At 43.5% G+C, this 21714-nt stretch overlaps 1 protein-coding gene across 1 annotated transcript; it reads left to right on the top strand.

The window, feature by feature from the left end:
- On the top strand, positions 1-16725 carry Trip13 (thyroid hormone receptor interactor 13). Its single transcript, XM_048459056.3, has 13 exons — positions 1-248; positions 1412-1577; positions 2555-2684; positions 5250-5305; positions 6323-6413; positions 7656-7728; positions 8879-8942; positions 9554-9640; positions 9832-9938; positions 10859-11012; positions 12945-13057; positions 14611-14680; positions 15813-16725. Exons 1-13 carry the CDS (start codon positions 157-159, stop codon positions 15906-15908), a joined length of 1299 nt encoding a protein of 432 aa, XP_048315013.3. The 5' UTR covers positions 1-156; the 3' UTR covers positions 15909-16725.
- Positions 16726-21714: the final 4989 nt, after the last annotated feature.

Below are 21714 nucleotides of genomic sequence, written 5' to 3'. Positions count from 1 at the left end.
GATTCGAAGCGCGGCGGGACGCGGCTGGGCGGAGCGGCGAAGGCGGCGGAAGTGGCTCAGACCAGGCTCAACCAAGGTGTACAGTCCCACGTCTGAGGAGGCTGCTCCGCGGGGCGTCACTCGGGCCGCGTTCCCTCGGCTCTCGGCGGCGGTGCCATGGACGAGGCGGTGGGCGACCTGAAGCAAGCGCTTCCCTGTGTTGTCGAGTCGCCCGCGGTTCACGTGGAGGTCCTGCAGCGCCGCAGCAGGTGAGCTATGCGGGGGCCGACCACTCGGGGCGCGTCCTAGCCGGGCCCCACCACGCGTGCCTCCGGACCGCACTACCCTACCCCACCTCTCAGGATCCCGTCCCGCGACGTCGCACGCCCTCAACACGGCCCCACTTCACGTAGCACGAGCAACCTGGCTTTAACCCACCTAGTGTGACTCGACACGATCCCCCTACTCCGCATAGCATCCCCGAGTGGCATGACCCTGCTTTGCCCTGCACGAGATCCCATCCCACCACACACTGCTCTGAGTTTCACTTACCGCTATCCCATCAAGACCCCACCATCCCTCATCTGGCAGGGCCTCACAGCTCTCAAGTGGAACAGTCTAACGATGATGATGGGGACAGTGGTGATCTCCAGACCTCAGGGGTGCAGGAAAGTGAAGTGTCAGTAGAACAAGGAGGGGAATAAGTGTTTAGTTGACCAAGCCTGTATCTGGTGGTAGATTTCCTGTTACAAAGGTGTTCATACTAGTGCAGGGCAGTGGTGGTGCATGCCTTTAATGCCAGCGCTCCAGAGGCAGAGGCAGGCAGATCTCTTGTGAGTTTCAGGCCAGCCTGATCTACAAGAGCTAGTTCTAGTACAAGCTCCGTAGCTACAGAGAAACCCTGTCTCGAGAAAAAAAAAAAAAAAAAAAGTACATACTCGAATTTAGACCCTACATCAGCCCTTCCTTAACAGTGGCTGCTAACATGGACTGAATGCTTGTTCTATTTCAGGCTTGTCCTAAACACTGAATTTTGATTCATCTTCATAGTAGCATGTCAAGAACTAGTGCCACCTCCTTTTTCTAATGGTGCTGAGGGTTTCTAATGAGGTACTGAGAGTGGTCAGTGGTGTGACTGCAGACCCAGGACCACTATAGTTGATCTCTAGACAAATCCACTCCCAAGCCTGATCTTGGCTAGTGACTTTTGTGTGTGTGAGGTCTGAACATTTTTGTGTATGTGTGGTTGGGTTTTGGGTTTTGTTTTGTTTTTTTGTTTTTTTTTTTGAAATTTAAAACAAGTTCTCCTGTCTCAGCCTCCTGCATGCTGTGATTTCAGACATGCCCCCACCGCTTCTGGCCATACTTTAGTGTTTTGTTTCGTTTTGTTTTTACTAAGATATTTTATGTATGCCTGTATTTATTTTTCTAGTACTGCAAAAAAAGAAGACATAAAGCTGAGTGTTCAAAAACTGCTCAACAGACATAATATTGTGTTTGGAGATTACACATGGACTGAGTTTGATGAACCTTTTCTGACCAGAAATGTCCAGTCTGTTTCTATTGTTGACACAGAATTAAAGGCCAAAGACTCTCAGGTAAGTTCTCCTGGTTACTGAACTCTTAGGGAATGTGAGGTAATTCTCACAAATAGCTAATATTGACGTTGATAGCAGGCTCTTAATCTGTTGGTTTTGATGGCTAGATAAGCCTTAGCTATGTGTCCTGGAACTAGTTGCTGGAAAGGATACCATGTGTCAGGATGCTCTGGATAGAACCAGGAATAGACAGAATGAGAATCTGAGAGCTATAGAATATCAGACTGTGCCTGAATACCTGAATTCTCTCTCTGTCCATGAACAGGTGTTGTGGTGTGCTCAGGCGTGTGTTAGCACGGTAGATTGTGGAAGTTACAGAAATGAGATGGGCCTGCCTTATGGAAGCTCTCCATCTCATACAGATTCGCTTACCCACTGTCTTATGATCTCATTGGTGGGAAATTGGGAGATTTGTATTGACAGTGTTGGTACTGTCTATCACCAGTATAAAACATTTGGAAATGTATCCCTAAAGAAGAAGCTTCAATGAGCATTATATGACTCTTGCCTTATAAAGAACTGATTTTGAGGCTGAGATGTAGCTAGTGGTAAAGCTCTTGCCTAGTTTGCACAAGGTCCTGAGTTCAACCTTTAGTATTATAGAAAGAAAATATGTAAATAGAAAGAAAATAGGAAATTGATTTTGAAAAATGAGGCCTAGGTCTAAAAACCTTTAATCTCAAACTCAGTGAGGTCAGCCTGATCTATAAGGTGTTCTAGGCAGATAGCCCTACATCGTGAAACCTGTTCCAAAGGGTGTGATGGGAGCGGGGGGAGCTCAAAGGGGAGAAATGGATAAACACCTTAAGAGCCAATCCTAGAAAAGAAATGAAATGCTAGACTTCCTCTAATCTGAGAACTAGTTTTTAACAGCAGTATGCCTTGGTCTTTACTTTGGACTTCAGCATAGAGAGCTGTAGTAAAGAAGGAGGTGTTCTGAGTTGCGTAGCTATGTTTACTTTGTACCTCATCAACAGCCCATTGATTTGAGCGCATGCACCATCGCACTTCACGTCTTCCAGTTGAATGAAGATGGCCCCACCAGTGAGAATTTGGATGAAGAGACAGAAAATATAATTGCGGCAAGTCACTGGGTTCTCCCTGCAGGTACAGGGTCCTGACGGGTGGGCAGTGATGGAGGGGGGCAGCCAAGAAAGACCTGAATCAGAAGCTGAGGACCCACCTGGGTCTCTTAGCCAACTTGCTTAGTGAGAAGATTTGGTTCGTTGGTTTTGTAAGATTTTAGGATGCTTTATCCCTTATGAGATGTATGAAAAGGTAAAACTGTTAGCTCCCCATCACTGTAATAAATGTTTGAGACAGTTTGCATAAGGAGAAGAGTTTGTTTGGGCTCATAGTTTTAGTTCATGGAGGAGTGACTTCGTTGCTTTGTGCCTTTTGCAAAGCAAAGCATGATTTGAAAGAGGAGAGGGTGGCAGAGGAATTCTATTCTGTTCATGGCCAGATGCAGGAGAGAGAACAAGAGACCTGTGTCCCACTATCCTCCTTCTGGGCCCTCCCTATCTTTTAAAGCTCCACTACCCACAGTAGCATCATGCTGATGATCAAGCCTTTATTTAGCATGTGGGCCTTTAGGGAATACTACATATTTGATTGGTGGTGGTTGCATTTCTGAACCGAGACTGTTTGTTGTTTCTTTAGAGAAGTTCCTCAGATTGTATCTGACTAAGGATGTCACATGTATTCCTTACCCCTGCCCAAATGGTCAGTCCTGACTTCCTATGACAGTCCTTGCTTCTCTGGGGCCTGTGCTACTGGCTTCCAACAAGTGGTGTCCAGGGATTAATTCAGTCACCAAAATTTTATGTTTTTGCCATGTAAGGGGAGCTCGTTTGTTGTTGTTTGTTTGTCTAAAACACTCTTTAAATAATACATATCTTAAAAGGCAAGTCTAAGAGGAAATATAAATTTCAGCATCCAGGGTGGCGCACGCCTTTAATCCCAGCATGTGGGAGGCAGAGACAGGCAGATCTCTGTGAGTTCAAGGCCAGCCTGGTCTACAAGAGCCAAGTTCCAAGGCAGCTAGGACTGTTATACACAAAAACCCTGTCTTGAGAAAACAAAAACAACAAAAATTGCAGCACTCAATGAAAGCAAAAGTACAGTGTACCAATATTTTTTGAAATACATTAACCCAAAAAGGAAATTTATAGGCTTGCATTCGAAATAAGAAATAATCTCAGACCAACAGCTTGGGCTTTTTCGTCTGTAAAGAGGGAACTGATTAAAAAAAAAAAAAAAAGCAAGAGGATATAACAGAAATGGTAAAATTGAAAATAATGAAACAATAAAATTTTTTTCTGAAAAATATTTTTAGTACTTGGATATTTCATACATGCATGTGATGGTTTTTTGATCAGATCAACTCTATTCCCTTTCCTCCAGTTCTTCCCCTATCCTCACCACCATGTTTGCCTCCCAATATCATGTGCTTTTTTTCTTTCACCCGCTGAATCTGCTCTGTGCTGCCTGATGTGGTTTGAGACATCTGCTGGAACATGGAGGGGCCTGCAGCCCTGAAAAAAACCAACTCTGCTTCCCCTAGAAGCCATCAGTTGCCAGTAGTTCCTGAGATAGGGTGGAATCTCATGAGCCATGTCTAACAAATACTGTTATGCTACAACATTCACTAATTCTAGCTCTTAAATTTTCCCCCCGCTTCCTTGATGATTTTTAAACCTCAGGGTGAGATGTGTGATAAAGACGTCCCATTTAGAGCTAAGAACTCCACAGTCTCTTATTCTTAACCTTGGCCTGTTGTCTGCCTCTGCATGGAGTCCACCTATTACAAGAAGAGGCTTCTCTGATGAGAGTTGAAAGATGACTAATCTTTTGGTGTAAGAAGAGAAGAACTGTGTGGGGCGTGTAGTTTTTTACTGTCTATTTAACAAACAGTATTAGGTTCTCCCTTAGGGCCTACAACCTAAGCACCCGTGGAGTTTTGGTCTAGTTAGCAATACCAGGGTTGAGTACATCCTGTGGTGCGAGCTTTAAATCCAATCAGAAAGTGATTGATTACTCCCATAGCATTTAGTTCACTAATACACCAATGGGCAAATCTTGCCAGGCCAGTCATTAGGGTTCACAGTGGTGTACAACTGTTGGTAACTTTTCTTTTGCGGTAGCGTACATAGAACCTTCTAGCACTATGAAAGCTAGCCAATAGGGATGAGGAGGATTTATTTGTAAAAGCACTAGTTCTTAAAACATGAAGATTAATTCATTTTCTCTCTCTAATATTGGAAATTGAACTCACGGGCTCACATAAACTAGATGAGCAGCCTACTTCTGAACTCTGTGCCAAGTCCTTCCTCTGTGTACTTTTTGTTTGTTTGAGATAGGGTTTCACTAAGTTACTCAGGCTGGCCTTGAACTCACTGTTAATCCTGGCAGGCCTTGAATTTGTGATCTTCCTCCTTCAGCCTCTCAAGTCATTGGGATTACAGGTTTGAGCTTGGTAGGAATAATCCCTTTACTTCACTTATCTGTCAAAAATTATATGCCTGGCATTTATTTTGGACCTGTAATTTTAAGAAATGTTGAACTTTGATAAAAAATGTGCGCTTATTGTATCCATCTTGATCTTCATTGGAAAAGCATTGGACTCAAGGTCTTCCTAAAATTGGGATTTTGTCTTACTCTCCCTGACAGCTGAATTTCATGGGCTTTGGGACAGCCTCGTGTATGATGTGGAGGTCAAATCACATGTAAGTTGCTGTACTTTTCTCAAAATTCACTTACTGCTTTGCTCTCCAGCCTCTGTAGCACAAATTCTAACTGGTGTTATAATAAAAACTCGGACTCAGCTGTTGGGGGAGGGGTGGTGAAAGGCTCAGAGAAGTAGAGCGGCGGCCACTAGAGAGTTCTTACCTCTGCCAGTGCTCAGACCAGAGGGCGTCCTGTCCTCCTCTCTCCACCCAGCCTTATCACTCTTGTCTCCACCTCCCTAGGGCTGGGATTAAAGGCAGGAGATCCCTAGTGCTGGGGTCACCTTTGTGTGAACTGTTTCTCTTTTAAACTGGCCTTGAACTAACAGAGGCCTTTTCCCCAAGTCCTGGGATTACAGGTGTGAGCCACTACTGCCTGTCCTCTAGTGGCTTAGCTCTGTACTCTGTTCTTCAGGCAAGCTTTATTTGTTAAAACACAAACAAAATATCACTACAAGCCTCTCCGTGTCCCTTGATTCAGGTGGCCCACATCCTGAATGCCAATCTTTCAGAGGCTCCCTAGCAAAGAACTGATCCTTTAGGTAGGAAATGGTCAGAGATTGGGAGAAAATGAGAATTTATTTTGAATTACATTTTTCTTGTGAGCCCTTTTGGTTACAAACTAGAAAACTGTCACTTGGTGAAGGCACCTTCTCCGGCGTCTGACAGATGTGCTGTATGCATACCCAATTACCTGCTGTGCTGTTTTCAAGGAGGGAGTTTTTATCTGATAAGTACCTTGGGCATCTTATTGGATGTTGTCATTCTGAGTAAAAGTATTGACTTCGTTTCTCCTCATAGAATGATACCAAACAGTGTTTAACCTTCTTACCTTTTAAAGATGCCTTCTAGAATGACAGCAAATGATGGTCCCTGAGTGTTAGGAGGTAACATTCCTTTCAGGGGTAGCCATGCTAGCCTTGCCCCTTTCTTGTTTAGAAGCAAGCCTTTGAACCATGCTTTTGGGAACCTTTGCCTTGCAGGTGTCTTATTTGTCTTTCTGCTTTTCTGTATTAGCTCCTTGATTATGTGATGACCACCTTACTGTTCTCAGACAAGAATGTGGACAGCAACCTTATCACCTGGAACCGGGTGGTGCTGCTGCACGGTAAGGTGGACACTTTCATGTGACAAACTGAGTGGCCTGAAATTGACTTGTAATTTATATCGATTCCCTCTACATGTTTTAACTCTTTATTTTCTGAAAGAGTCAGAATTGTTCTTGGGTAGTCCATATCTTTGACCCTGAAACATTCCCTAAAGTCTGGCGAATTTACTAGCTGACTTTTTCTTGGGGGCAAATTGATTGCTTCCTTCTAACCATTTTTATATATAAAATGATTGCCTGTTTTTCCCAACTGAACATAATTGCTTAGGATAGAACAAGTCTCCGCTCTTTTCTGTGTAATAGTTCCTGCTTCACTTCGTGAGTGTGAACTACAGAAGCCATGTTTTAAAAAGAAATTTTGTCAGGTGCTTTTTAGAAGGAAATATTGTTGATTTGTGCCCCACCCACACTACCACCATCACTGCGTAGAGACAAAGCAAAGTCAGTACAGTACCCACATTATAGCAAAGGAGGAACTTAGGATAATTGCTAGTTTATGCCTATTACACTTGTGAGATTGCCCAAGACTTTTAAAAAGTGTCATTTAAGGGGCTAGAGAGATGACTCAGTCCATGATCTATTGACTGTGCTGTTTTGGGCCTGTGATAAATCGTGTGGGGGGAGCATATGGGAGAACAGTCATGTAGCCAAGAGTGAAAAAGAGGAGGAGACCCTTCACGTACATACCCCCAATGACGTAAACCTTCCTTTACCTCTCATTTTCTGCAGTCACCCAGAGCACCACTGGGGACCAGACCTTTAACAAATGGATCTAAGTGACATCCCAGATCTAAACTGGTATTGCTTTTCTGATCTGGTGTGGAATGCAGGCCCCCTTTGAGTTATCGACAGTGAAAGGCACCACTACAGTAATGGTTTTAATGAGATGGCACTCTTCTATTCTCCATTTACTGAGAAAGGTGTATTTGGTCTTTGATAAGTGTGGACTTCCTAGAGGAAGTGTGGAGACAAGGGCTTGTGTCACTAAGATGTAGACCAGAAGTGGTATGTATTCAGTATGCCAAGAGAAGTTAGGAGCCAGGAAGCAGTGTGTCAGCTGGGCGATTTGAAATAGGAGAGTCCATCCATGTTAGTGATGTCCAGTCAGGGCTACATAGTGAGATCCTAGAGCTTTTAAACTTAACAATTAATACTTGTAATAATAATAGCAATAGTGCTTATGTATGTTTAAAAGTATATTACAGCACTGGCTTGAATTTATTTCCTTGGCTATTATTGCAGGTCCTCCAGGAACTGGAAAAACATCCCTTTGTAAGGCATTAGCACAGAAACTGACCATCAGACTGTCAAGCAGGTAACTTTGGTGACAGCAGAGAGGAGAGCAACAGGCACAGGACTTGTAACATCTGAAACTTCTATTTTCAGTTTTCGTGGGTTCCTCTCCTGAGGTGTAGGTCAGTTCATTTCTCCATATGCATGGTCTCAGGGTTGATTCAGTCTTATGACGTCCCCTGAGATAGCCTAGTGCTGTCCTAGTCCATGTGGACTTAAAGTGTTTCTGCTCACGGCGGCAGGTTCCAAACTGAGCAGATTCTATGTTCTTGTGCTTTTTTACCATTTACTAGGAAAAGAACTTTGATGTTTCTATGGACTTACTGTCCTTTCTCAAGTTCTGTCTGTTCGGGGTCTTGGTTCTCCTCACGTTTGAAGACTCATTACGTGGGAATCTGTTCTTCAGCATGTTAGACTCATAGGTGTTGTTCCAAAGACCACCCATGTACTTTGCCCTTTTTTTTTTTAGCTTTTTATTTAAAACAAGTTATTTTATTTTGTTATATATATGGGTGTTTTGCCTGCATGCATATCTGTGCATGTGTGCCTAGTGCCCAGAGATGCCAAAAGCGGGCGTGAGATCCCACGGAGCTGGAGTTTCAATGCTTGTGAGCAGCCATGTGGGTACTGGGGGTCAGACCCAGGTCTTTGGAAGAACAACCAGTCCTCTTAACTTTTAAGCCACCTCTCAAGCTCCTCTTTCTCATCTTTTAAAAAATAACTGCACTTAATTTTAAACAGTTTCTATTGCTACACCGTTAAGCCTATGGATTTTTTGTTTTGTTTGTTTGTTTGAGTGTGGAGTTTTATTAAAAGGGAAGGGAGAGGAAAAGAGGCAGAGATCTTTTTGCCTCGGCAGGAAGAGAAAGAGAAAGCAAGAGAGCCTGTGATTATTATTTTCTTTTCTTTTCTTTTTTTTTTTTTTTGGTAGTGTCTCAACTGCTTTTACACTCAATATAGTTCTTTTATTTTTATTCAAATGAGGATATGGAAAAACTTGTTTTACTGTCTCCTGAACTTGTTGATTGCATCCTGTTAGGTTTTCTACAATTATTAATTATATGGAACTGCATATCTTAAGAGTGGGAATTTAGTTTTGGAATGTGGGCAATGGAGGGAGGTTGTGTCAAAGGCAGTGTATTAATTTTAGTTTTCTTACCTTTTCTTACCAGATACCGGTATGGCCAGTTGGTTGAAATAAACAGCCACAGCCTATTTTCTAAGTGGTTTTCAGAAGTAAGTATCAAATGTTTTAATTATTGATATTGTCAACCATAGTTGGGAAACAGTGTCTTCTGTCTTGACCAAACATACCAAACACAGAAGCTTTTGGGAAGGAGTAGGTGAAATGAAAAAGTCAACAAGGTACCTGACTATGGTCAGAGATGGGGTCCAGCACTGGAAGACGTGAAGGGAGGCTTCAAACTCATGCACTCTGGATCTGCACTGAGGGTGTCAGTACAACGTTGTGGGTGTTCTTCACCCTGAAAGCCTGTGTGCCCAAGGCATCCCGTTTTGGTATGCTCTCGTGGTGGGTGATGCAGGCAACTGTGAACTGTGTGCCTGTGACTTTCCCATCAGTGGTTTGTCTTGTTCCCAGGGAAGTAAGCTCACACAGATGATCATTAGTGGGGTCACTTTTACTACATCACCCTGAACAATAACAGATGCGGGCTCGGGTCTCCATAGCCTAGGAAGCAGTAGCATTTGTGGTGATCTCTAAAGCCATTGCTAGATCTTGTCTAATGCTGGGAGTTTTCTGGGGGCTGTCATGGCGATGGTGCCTTTGTACTCCCGTAACAGTTGACTACAAATTGGTACCATTAATATCAATGCTTTGGTTTCAGAGCGGCAAGTTGGTAACTAGGATGTTCCAGAAGATTCAGGACTTGATTGATGATAAGGAAGCTCTGGTGTTTGTGCTGATTGATGAGGTAGGCACTCACCCATAGCCAATCTTTGATCCCTCTCTCTTGGTCACTGTGTTGCAAGCTCTCTCCTGTGGATCTTTTCCTGATACCCCGTGCATTGAGCTGGGAGCAGGTAGCAGGTATTTTTATTCTGTTGACACAATCCACAGACAAGTGCCAGTTACTCTTCACTGACATGTTGTTCTGTCCCGCAGGTGGAGAGTCTCACAGCTGCTCGAAATGCTTGCAGGGCAGGCGCAGAGCCATCAGATGCTATCCGTGTAGTCAATGCTGTCCTGACTCAAATTGACCAGATTAAAAGGTAACACTGGGGTAAATAGTGAGAGTGCACATGTGTAGTGATAAGAAGTATGATGATCAAACAGCTAGATCTTGCTCTCAGGCAGCTTGATGACTTATGGTCATTTTGGCTTCTGCTGCTAGTGTCTCCCTACAGTCTCTAAGGAAACCCTCACCACCCTCTCTCCCAGCATCACTCCCAGTTCTGTGTGCTAATAAGTTCCCGTCACAGACCAGATAAACACTAGATAAATACTAAGTCTCAAACCATTTCTACCTAGGTCCTGTGTTAAACTGGTCAGCTCTCTTCCCCTCTACGCAGGATCTCTCATACCGACAGACTCTCTACTCTCCTTCCATGGTCCCCATTATGGGGCTTCTCACTTGCCTGCTTAGGATCCCTCATAATACTTACGATCTTCCTCATCTGCCTACCTGGGGTGTCCCATTATGTGATTTCTTCCCCCACTGCAAGGAGAGGCAGTCATCCCCTTCCCATTAGTTAAGAAGTGATATGGGGTCAGAAGGACACCTCCCCATGGTGTTCCTTTTGCCTTCATTATGCTCAAGGCTGATAGTCTTCATTGCCTCAAGTTCTCCTTAGTGGGTAGTCAGGGATGTTGCACAAAATAAGATCTTCCCAGAGCTGAAGTAGGTGAGACAACAAATCCAATAGAGTATACCGCAGCTTTCTAGAGGCAATGCCTTGGGAGTATCTGCTGGACATAGGCCTGCTGCAAGCAGGAGATCAGGGCTCTCAGGATATGAAAGCTGTATTAGAAGGTTGCTCTGACATGAAGCACAGCCACCAAAATAAACTGGATAGGCTCTTCTACACACAGACCTACTGTTTCTCCTACCTACGTACCTGTCAAATAAGGCAGACCAGAACTGGGCCTGTAAAGCACATTGTGCCTGATTTTTGCCTGTTTACCACAACAGGCATTCCAATGTGGTAATTCTGACCACTTCCAACATCACTGAGAAGATTGACGTGGCTTTTGTGGACAGAGCTGACATCAAGCAATACATTGGACCCCCTTCTACAGCAGCCATCTTCAGAATCTACCTCTCTTGTTTAGAAGAACTAATGAAGGTATCTTTGTTTATTTTTCACTCCTGACCATCACTAAATTTGTACATGTCAGCAGTTAATTAGCATAGCTTAATGTACACTAATTCGAATAAGGCATTTTATCATAGACATCTTATCTTACATTGAAAATTATAGTTATATTGCTAAATTTTGCCTGCTGACTCAATATTTTTTATCTTTATTTCCTGTAAAAGTAAAAATAAATTTTGAATTAGCCTATAAAATAATGAATGCTTTTTTTATAGTACTTTTATATACATATGTCATTATACCATACTCTTAATAATGTTCCTGTCTTTTTGGTACAATATGATTAACACTTCAGTATTTAAGATACCAGTGTGTAGGTTAGTGAGAGGGTTGTAGGCAGACTATTGGGCACATTCTGGTTCTGAGCCTACCATGAACTATGGAAGTGACCAGTCTCTTAGCCTACACAAAAGATAATGGAAGTCCTGCTTCACGGGTTATACTGACTGAAGGCCAAAGTTTTCAGAGTATCATCTGATTGAAGGTTATAGTTCACATAACTGTGACTGACTGAAAGTTATGGTTCTCAGACCTGCATCTGACAATTCCTGCTGCAAGAACATACTTTTGAATATGGAATGTGGGGAATTGGGCAGTAACCAAGCAAGTCAATATGCAGAGATTTATAATAATGCTGTGGTGAAATCCTTTGCCCTAGTCAGCAGAGTGGAATTGTCCTCATATCCTACAGCGACTGCCACTATTTCATGACACTTCAGTCTTCACCAAGGATGGTTTGGTCACTTTTGGGCAGGAATAGGGAGCCAGCTCAGCCAGGGAGTTCAGTAAGGGCATTCAGGTCATTGTTCTGGCATTGACATCCTGTCTAGCTTCAGTAGCTGGAAGAAGGGTGGGGGCCTCTGTGAGCTGCTTTACTGCCAAAGAGCTTAGCAAGAGGCAGGTCCAGTGAGTATGCTGGATATGTTAACGGTCAGAGGTGCTTTTGATGTGTCTTTTAGCCCTCATAATGGGATATTTGTCACTTAGCTATTCAGGAAATGGAGACAGGATCTCTGGAGCAAGCTGAATAATAATAGTAGTCAAATTTTTGAGCTCTGGGTTCAAGTGAGAGATGGTAAGCTATTGTGAAAGATATCAGTCTCTACACACACACACCCCATATACACATGCATATATAAAGAAAGAACAAGAGATTTAGACACTGTAATAAAACTTGGGCTGGTCCTGAAGGAAACTGTGTAATTGAGTCTCAGTCAGGAGCTTGCAATGGGTTCTTGTGATGTGTGCCTGCCTATATAAATTCACTGACTATGGGAACCTGAATCACTTGTGCAAAGAAGTAAGGATACCAAACAGAAACCTGTTTCCTCACAAGCTTCCAAATTCTACAGAAAAGGGTTTTGTGGAATTAGTCAGTGCCACCCTGACCGCTCAGCGCAGCTCCTTGAGGGAGACTTTCCGGAACCCACTGCCTTGTCTGTCACTCTGCTAGTCATAACTGAAGAGCAAACCGAGACTGTTCTTCTGAAGACAGCCGTGGTCCTGGCTCTGCATTTCAGTTCTGCTCCTGTTTGTTTGACACGTATTTCTGGAACTAAGGCAGAGTTCAGTACCACGCATCACTGTCCCCTACCCATTCCCCCAAGCCCTGACATGTAGCCAGGAAATATCTTGGCTAAAAACTCAGCATCTGGCTTGCTACTGGTTTCTGAGCTATGCCTTATGATTTATTTACTGATCTTTGCAGAAATATAGGTATGTATGTGGGGATGAATATTAAAAGTGTGCAGAGCTGTATTCTAGTGTATTTGGGTGTTTATATTGGACTTATATAAATCATAAAAGCTTCTGCTCATTCTGGCAGTGCTGGCCCTTTTTCTCGTGGTGCCTGCACCTTGTCTTGTGTGGATTGTGTCATAACCGCTCTGCCTTGTTCCCCAGTGTCAGATCATATATCCTCGGCAGCAGCTGCTCACCCTCCGAGAGCTGGAAATGATTGGCTTCATTGAAAATAATGTGTCAAAGCTGAGCCTCCTTTTGAGTGAAATTTCAAGGTACAAACTGATGTCATTTTTTTAACTTAAGAAAAATCATTTGCTGAGGTTTCTGAGGTAACCAGATATTATGATTTCCTTTGGAAGTCAGATAAGACTCTGTCAGCGAGCTATCAAGGCACTGCAAAAATAGGCCACTCGAGAGGCAGAGGCAGATGAATCTCTGTGAGTTCGAGGCCAGCCTGGTCTACAAGAACTAGTTCCAAGACAGGCTCCAAAGCAACAGCGAAACCCTGTTTTGAAAAACAAAAAAACAACAACAAAAACAAAACAAAAAGTAGGCGTGAATAGCTGGCAGGGCAGCAGAAAGCCTGCAACTCATAGAAAGAAAGTGAGAAGGAAAATAACTTTGGTGATTAAGGTAGGATAAAGGGCAGGAGTAGTCTGGCATAGAGCCTCAAAGGACAGGATATATATGTAATTGCAGAACATTAGGAGGCTGCTGGGCAATGTGTTGGCAGCCATCTTCATGGAGTATTTCCCACAGACCAGTGTGGTGGTGCTGGAGAGGCAGAGGGACCATGCTGTGAACCTCCATTTCTGGCCAGTTTAGATTTTATTCAGAAACCATGAAATATGTGGAAAGTTAACATGAGGAATACAGTGTTGCTAGAGAAGAAACTTAAATCTATGAGGAGAATATACTTAATGTAAAAACATAAGACGTAGTGGCCTGGTTGTGTCCTGCTCTACATCTGATGCTTCCAGGTTCCGGTCTAGGTACTTGGTCCTAGAGTCTCACTTGGAGCAGCAACTTAAAATGACAGATGATGTTGGGTGGTGCTGTTTGTCTACTCTTTTGCCCTTCGATCTTTGGTCTTTTGTGGATGGATCTCTACCCAACTCCCAAATAAATACCAAGAGGCTTTTTCTTACTTAGAAATGCCCAGCCTTAGCTTGGCTTGTTTCTAGCCAGCTTTTCTTAACTTAAAACCCGTCTACCTTTTTTGCCTCTGGATGTTTACCTTTTCTTACTTCTGTATATCTTACTTTAACTCTTACTCTGTGGCTGGTTGTGTGTCTTGTCCCTAGCGGCCTCCTCTCCTTGTTCTTGCTCCTTCTCCCTCAGATTTCTCTTCCCATTTACTCTCTCTGCCTGCCAGCCCTACCTAGCCTTTCTCCTGCCTTGCTATTAGCCGTTCACCTCTTCATTAGGCCATCAAGTGTTTTAGACAGGTCAAAGAATCACAGCTTCACAGAGTTAAACAAATGCAGCATAAACAAAAGTCACACATCTTTATATCATTAAGCAAATGTTCCACAGCATAAACAAAAGTAACACACCTTTACATCATTAAACAAATGTTCCACAGTATAAACAAAAGTAACACACCTTTAAATAATATTCTGCAACACTTGGGGAGGACAGAGGACAGCCATCTTTGAGCCCAAGACTATACCCAGGATCACACAGAGGCTTGTGCTTTTGGGTTGCCTTGGCCAGCATTTGAACTCCTGTTCACCTTAAAAAGAATGATTTTCTCTGAATTGTGCACACTTATGTATGAAGTTGACATTCATGAATTTATTTTTATTTTTTTTTTTAAATGCAGAAAGAGTGAGGGCCTCAGTGGGCGGGTCCTGAGAAAACTCCCTTTCCTGGCTCATGCACTCTACATCCAGGTAAGCTTCCCTTGGCCCTGTGTATTGGATACCCGGGTTCCTCTCCCACACTGCTCACAGGATTCTGGTATATCATCTTAGTTTCTTTTCCAGCTGTGGTATGGTAAAATGCTCTTTAAAAAGCAATTTAAGGGAGAGTTTATTCTAGCATCATGGTGTGAAAGTCAGATCAGCAAGAACTTGAAGCTGCTGGTCCACAGTCAAGGAGCAGAGAATGAATAAATAGTGTTGCAGGGTTTCCTTTCCCATTTATATAGTCCAGGACCCCAACCAGGGACAATGCCAACAGAGTGGGCTGGTCTTCTCACTACAGTTGATGTAACCGAGATAATTCTCTAAAGACATGCCCAGAGGCCTGTCTCCCGGGTGATTTTAGGCTCTGTCATAGGCAGTGGGTGCTTGGGAAGAAATGGCTCTTCCAGGTGTCTGCTCATAAGTACACATATTTGTGTGTGCAATACACAGGCACACATGTACTGTGGTGCATTAGAAACTGTGTCTAGAGCCCACCTTATATTCTTCAGTACTTGTGCCCCATGAGCCTGTGTTCTGTTTACAACCAATGGCCTGCCCAGGGCCAGGCCTCCAGCACAAGCCCATCAGCCATGCAATTCTCTTACATCCCTTATCTGGCATTCTGCTGGCCAGTGACAACTGCTATGCTGATTGTGGTCTTCAGTACCAAGGAAACACCCATGGGTCATGAGTGTGAGTACTTGACACAGAGGGGAGAGCTTGGTGCTGAGCTGCATCATGATTCTCAGTTATAAAGCAGCAGTGTTGTGCCCCCAGCTCCAGGACATTGGCCGAGCTCTTTGGGAAAGGCTCTGAAATGGCAGGCCTTGAAGGCCCCACGTTCTATTCCCGACAGATTTTCTTCTTTCTTAGCAGGTGATGATTGCTGGTCTTACTTGTCTACTCTAGTAGCCTTTTCTAACCAATGGGAAACAGCAAGCTAATCATCTTCTACAAACCACATCTGGGTGCCTTGTTGTGGGCCTGAGAGGTTGTGGCTTGTTTAGCCCACATAGAGCTTGAGCCTCTTCCTAACTCCACAAATCTGTAGATTATAGCTGCCAGGTAGCCCTTCTAAGGCCCAAGTCCACTCATCCATGGTCATGTGTCTTTCCAGGCTCCTAGCGTCACCATCGAGGGTTTCCTCCAGGCCCTGTCTCTGGCAGTGGACAAGCAGTTTGAGGAGAAAAAGAAGCTTTCAGCTTATGTTTGATCCCAGACAGCCGTATTTCTGGCTTACAATGGACAACCAGTAGGTGACACCACCTACCTCAAAGTGTGCATCAGAAATTACACTAAACCATGTAGGTCTGCAAGCCAGACAGACGGGTGGGCAAACTTTGTCCAGAGAAGGACTGTTTTGTGTTATTTTACAATGCATATTTAAAGGTAAACTGCCTGTCTTTTTCACTGTTTTTAAAAGATAGTTCAAATTCTGTTTTAAAGACCCATCTAAATATTGATTGCCATCCTGACTTTAGCCTGTCAGAACAGAAGACGTTAAATTTGTTTAAAATAGAGAGAGATCAAAACAGCTCTCCTAGAACAAGAAAGATGCTAAGTAAATGACAACATTGGAAGATCTTTGCCCAGACTAGAAGTAAGCAGTTACTTTCTGGCCTGAGGCTGCTTCAGTTAGTGCAAGATGCTATGTAATGGGTGAAACGGCGTGTACCCATGATTCGGAAATTGAGAAGAGGATTGCAGGTAAGGCCTTCTTCGACAGTGCTCAGATGTCATATTCACAGGAGCAGTGTGTGTTTTGTGTGGTCAAAGGAAGCAGGCAGTGTGTGGAAATTTCTGCTCTATGTTTTGTTTTTCCAGTAATGTTACTCATATTTTAAGTGAAAATTCATGTTGCCAAATATAAAATAAGTCATTACGTGTTGCACCTCAGAATATCATGTTTTACTTCATCTTCTGCTAAAGTAGTTTGGCATTGATGCTTTGTACATAAAGTCAATTTTAAAGGAGTGCTGCCTTCGTCATAGAATTTTTTAATTATTAAACCTGTCTTCAGAATGCTCTCAGTTGTATTAGAATATCTGCTTCAAATGCTGTGAATGTTACTAGTAATGACTGGTGTGTTCATACAGCTTTAAATCTGCTATGTTCCAAGGACCTCACAGTATAGTTGTGTCATTGGCGGGAGCACACCCACCCTGCCAGTCGGGTTAGGAGTAGTACTTCTGAGACACCACAGGCCATGGCTACTGCCTGTCAACTCAGCTTTACCTCCTGACCTGATACAGACTTGGAAAACAGAGCCCTGCTCTTTAATTCCTGGGGCTCCCATGGGTGCTTTGGCTTCACTTTCCCCTGGGAAGCTGGGGATAGAGCGGTGGCTGGAGTAGTATGCCACTTCTGCTTCTCTCTGTGCATCCTTTCTATTGGTCTGTGCTCTTCAGGGTTTCCAGCTGATGTACTGTTTCGTAATTCCCAATATTCTTCCTCTTTTTGGAATAAATTTATCCTTTGTTGTTCTGACTATTCTCATTCATGGACTAGCAGAAGAAGCTTCTAAAACAACTATTCTCTTTCCTTAGAAGTTACCTCTAACAAATTGAAAAGGAAAAAAAAGGTTAACAAGAACTCTATACAAATTCTTGAAAAAGAAAATTGTCAGTTCAAAAGAAAGCAGCATGATCTCAATTTTAAAAAACACAAAATTAGAAAACATAACTCAATCTCATTAATCTGTATTCACAACTTTTCACAAGGATAAACCAAAGCAGGGCTTCCCTAGACTTTTATTTCTAGGTTTTGGGTCTTTGAGACAGGGTCTCACTATATAGGTTTGGCTGTCCTGGAACTCAGAATATAGCCTAGGCTAGCCTCTAACAGAGACCTGCTTCCTGAATGCTGTGATTGAAGACATGTGCCACCACGTCCACCTTCTGAGTAGTTTATTTGTGGTTTATTTATCTTCATGCCTGTCTCTAAGAGTGTACACATGGGTGTATGTGCTTTCGCGTAGACATGGAGGCCAGAAGGGGATGCAGGTATCTTCCTCCTCCATCATTCTCCACCTGCTCCTTTAAGGAAGGATTTCTTCCTGAATCTGAGGCTTGGTGTCCCAGGTCGACCAGAAATCCCAGGAATCTCTCTCTCTGCCTGTTTCAGAGCTGGTGTTGTGTGGATGATAGGATCTGGACTCTGATTTTTCTTCACTATGTAGTAAGTGCTCTTAACTGCTAAGCTATCTCTTGGATGCCTAGATTTTAAAGTTATTCTTATTTGGTTTTGTTTTGAATTTACATATTTTATTTTTTAAAAAAATTGATTGACAGTTCCATATTCATATATAACACAATACATTTTGTTCATTCTCATCTTCCACCCTTTCTCATCACCCTTCCACTCACGCAGTCCATCTGTTCCTACCCAGTATCCATCCCACCTTTATGTCTGGTTGTTTTGTTTTCACTTTTGACTCACTGAGCTTAACTAGGGCCACCTGCATGGTCACTGGTGTAAAACTAACCACTAAGCTTGACTGACTCATCAGTGTCCACACCACTGAAGACAAAGACTTCCTCTTCCTCGGCAGCCTTTAACTGGCATTAGCTTTCCTGGGCATGACTGGACTCCGTAAATCCCTCTTCTGTTCATAACTGAATGTTCAGGAGCTCAGTCATACAGACCCTCTGCTGGTGTTATCAGCTGCTATGAATTCAACCTGTAAGACAACATTTCATAGTCCTTTGAGTTCTTTTAATATTAAAAACTAATGTACTTTGCTATATTGAGAAATAATAAAAGAAAAACCATATAAGGATTCCAAAACACTGCCTGAGAAACAGGAGTCAGTAACCTGCAGAAGTGTGTGACTACAGAATCAGAACACAGATGTTTCCTTGTTGTTTATGGTTTGCCACTTAGCAGGACAGCTTAGCCCAGGTCCAGAAGGACATTCAGTTTCTGCAGTTGGCTTTCTTCTCCAGGATGGTTCTCTGCTGGGTAAGATCTAAAGTACAGACTAGCAGGCAAGGTGCAGGGTCCTCTTGGTATTTCCTCTTCTGTGCAAATCTCAGCATTTTGTTTATTATTTCTGCCTGCTGCTTTAAGGTTTGGCCTAATTTTAAGGTGCCTTATTCATTTGGATTCAAATCTTTATTTCTGTGTGTGTCTTTATGGGGCTGTGCCAGGTGTGAGTATATGGTGAATGCCAGGGCATGATGAATGTCGGCCTTGTCAAGATGACTGGCACAGGCAGGCTCCAGGGCAGAAAGCACTGATGGTTCCTCTTTTTTCTTAGCACTAGCATTTAGTCTGGTAAGTCTCAAATGAGGAACTGGGACAAGACCTCTACAGGCAGGCCTTCATCCCATTGTTCTACCTGTAACTTAAGCTCTCAGGATAGTCTATAAATACTGGTATCTTTGGAGTTAAGTTCCTTTCCAGGCTCTTTGTCTCTCTGCCTTCACTGATGTCCAAGCATCCAAACCCTAGTGGCCATTCTAGGATAACACCTCAGAACCAGGACCAACAGTCCGGCAGAGGTAGGGGACTCCCGAGCTGCTCGAATATTCAGGGTGATAGCTTCTACCTGGCAAGACAAGGAAATTTCCTGAAAATGACTCAAGAGTTGTAGACAGACTACTCGTCCGTTCCTGGCCACTCAGACCCAAAATAATTACAAAGAAACTGTATTAATTAAAACACTGCTTGGCCAATCGCTTAAGCATATTGCTAGTTAGCTCTTATATCTTAAATTAACCCATTTCCATTATTTTATATTTTACAACGAGGCTCCTAGTTTACTGGTAAGGTTCCATTTGTCAAGCAGCTTGCTGGCATCTATCTCCTCTGGTGGCTACATGGCTTCTCTTTGACTCTGCCTTCTTTCTCCCAGGATTCAGATTAGTTTTCCCTGCCTAGCTCTTTTCTGCCCTGCCACATTAACCAATAAAAACAACACATATACAGAAGGACTTCCCACACCACAGAGTAAATACCTGTGCTGTTGGGCAGATAGTAACCATAGGTTAACTGATGTGACCTATGCAGTTACTAGGAGTGTGCAGCCTGTACAAAAGCAGATGATGCATGGAGGATGTGCCATTTTTTAATGTGTGTGTCTGTGATCTCATCTCTGTGTTGGCTTGCTGCTGGCACCTCCATTTTCCACTCTAGCCAGCCCTTATGATGTGTCCTAACCCTGTGGACAGGTTCCCACCACTGAAATAATGAATGGGGTCTGAAGGTACAAGGTCAGGAAAGGGTGAGGGTGGGTTATTCCTTATCCTAGGATTGGGAGCTAGGGTGGTCAAGGACCATCTTTCTATTACTAAGATATCCAGCATCTAAGTGTCCAGGTAAAAAGATGAGGTCTGGAAACTGAAGAGTAGAGAGGTTAGGATTTGAGAGTATGCACTGAAGAGTACCAATATAGAAAAGCCAAGGACAGGAGGTAGAGAGGCATGGATAGGGAAGAGCCCCTCTTGGGAGAGATGGTCTGACAATTTCTATCTGATAGTTCTTTCTGAGACCAGCAGAGGGCAATAATTCTGCAAATCAGGACAGGTGGTGAGCATTGTCTGGAGTTTTTCTGAGCCTGGCCATCAGCTGTAGCCCTTTCCTCCTGGCCCTATGTGTTCAGTGCAAGGGCATGTATGGTCATCTATGTGTGTTGTGTGTCTTTTCCTTGAACAGAAAGCATGATGACAGACCAAAAAATTATTTCTTCCAAATACAACTTTGGAAATCAGTGTTTTGGGAAGGTTAACTACAGAAGAATGGTGACTTGGACAGCTGCATCATAAAAAGCCCCACTCCATCATGACTGGCAATTTATGAAAATTTATCACTGGAGTATCTTGCACAACTTTTCAGGAAGCTCCACTGAAGAGTCTCCTCCCACTAGCAATTGTTTGCTGCTTATATAAACTCAGTGGTGGAGATGGAAATCTTGTAGGTTGCCTGAGCATCCTGCTTGTAAGTTTCTTTCCTTCTCTCTAGTAGAAAATTTAGGAAAAAAATAGCTATAGAACAGCAGGGAATCTTGCAAAGGAAACAAAGTAGGCTGAGGGGAGCTTACAGCTACCTGGATCTCACTCAGCAAAGCTTGAGCTCTTTGCAGGCTGTTACGGACATACCCTGGCATTGCTGGACAGGCATTATCTTTCAAGTTCAGGGATGGCTTCCTGAGTGTGGAGTAGCAATGTGATGGAGCTGGTGTGGACTTGACAGCCAGAAGCCTGACCTAGCAGGGTCCTGTGGAAGGTGACTGCCCACAGTTCTCCTTATACAGTGAGCTTGGCCTTTGAAGGTTCCACAGGCAGTGAATACCCCACATCACTGTGCAGATGTCACACAGAATCTGGTGACCCATCGAAACTGGAAAAGAAACTGCCCATGAGGGGCTGGAGAGATGGCTCAGCGGTTAAGAGCATTGCCTGCTCTTCCAAAGGTCCTGAGTTCAATTCCCAGCAACCACATGGTGGCTCACAACCATTTGTAATGAGGTCTGGTGCCCTCTTCTGGCCTGGGACAGAATATTGTATAATAAATAAATATTAGAAAGAAAGAAAGAAAGAAAGAAAGAAAGAAAGAAAGAAAGAAAGAAAGAAACTGCCCATGAGGAGCCTGTAACAGTCCATAGAGAAGGGCAGAAGATCTGGAAATGCTTGTGGAACCCCCTGCTTATCGGTAGCCATATTCTGTCCTTAATGGGAAGAGCAGTCGAGTGGCCCCAGGAGTCTCCTGACTTAGGGAAACAGTGTAAGTGCTCTTTGAGAAAGCCATAGTTAAACATGGCTATCATTCAGTCAGATAAGACCTGACCTGCAGATCAGGTGCCACAGATCCTAGGGCAGAGTAGTATGGGGTAGGCTGGTGAGTTAGAAAAATCCAGCACTCTTAGCTGAAAGCACCATCACCTTCCTGCCTCTTGCACCCCTTGGGTAGTTGATGTGTACTATCCTAGGAGGCCAGCTCTAAACTTCCCACTTGGACTATCCCACTAGAATGGCAGCATCAAAGTGTTAGATGACTTGATCCCAATTGAATACTCAGGC

This window comes from Myodes glareolus, chromosome 15 (genome assembly GCF_982192425.1).
Source record: "Myodes glareolus chromosome 15, mMyoGla1.1, whole genome shotgun sequence".
Classification (NCBI taxonomy): Eukaryota; Metazoa; Chordata; class Mammalia; order Rodentia; family Cricetidae; genus Myodes; species Myodes glareolus.
This window is presented reverse-complemented; position numbering and strand designations above follow the sequence as displayed.

What these genes read in the sequence shown, in the direction of transcription:
- Trip13 (XM_048459056.3), top strand. Translation starts at nt 157, where the DNA reads ATGGACGAGGCGGTGGGCGACCTGAAGCAAGCGCTTCCCTGTGTTGTC. An exon ending in ACCATCAGACTGTCAAGCAG is followed by an intron (nt 7,729 to 8,878) that starts GTAACTTTGGTG and finishes TTTTCTTACCAG; the next exon opens with ATACCGGTATGGCCAGTTGG. An exon ending in CTCATGCACTCTACATCCAG is followed by an intron (nt 14,681 to 15,812) that starts GTAAGCTTCCCT and finishes GTGTCTTTCCAG; the next exon opens with GCTCCTAGCGTCACCATCGA.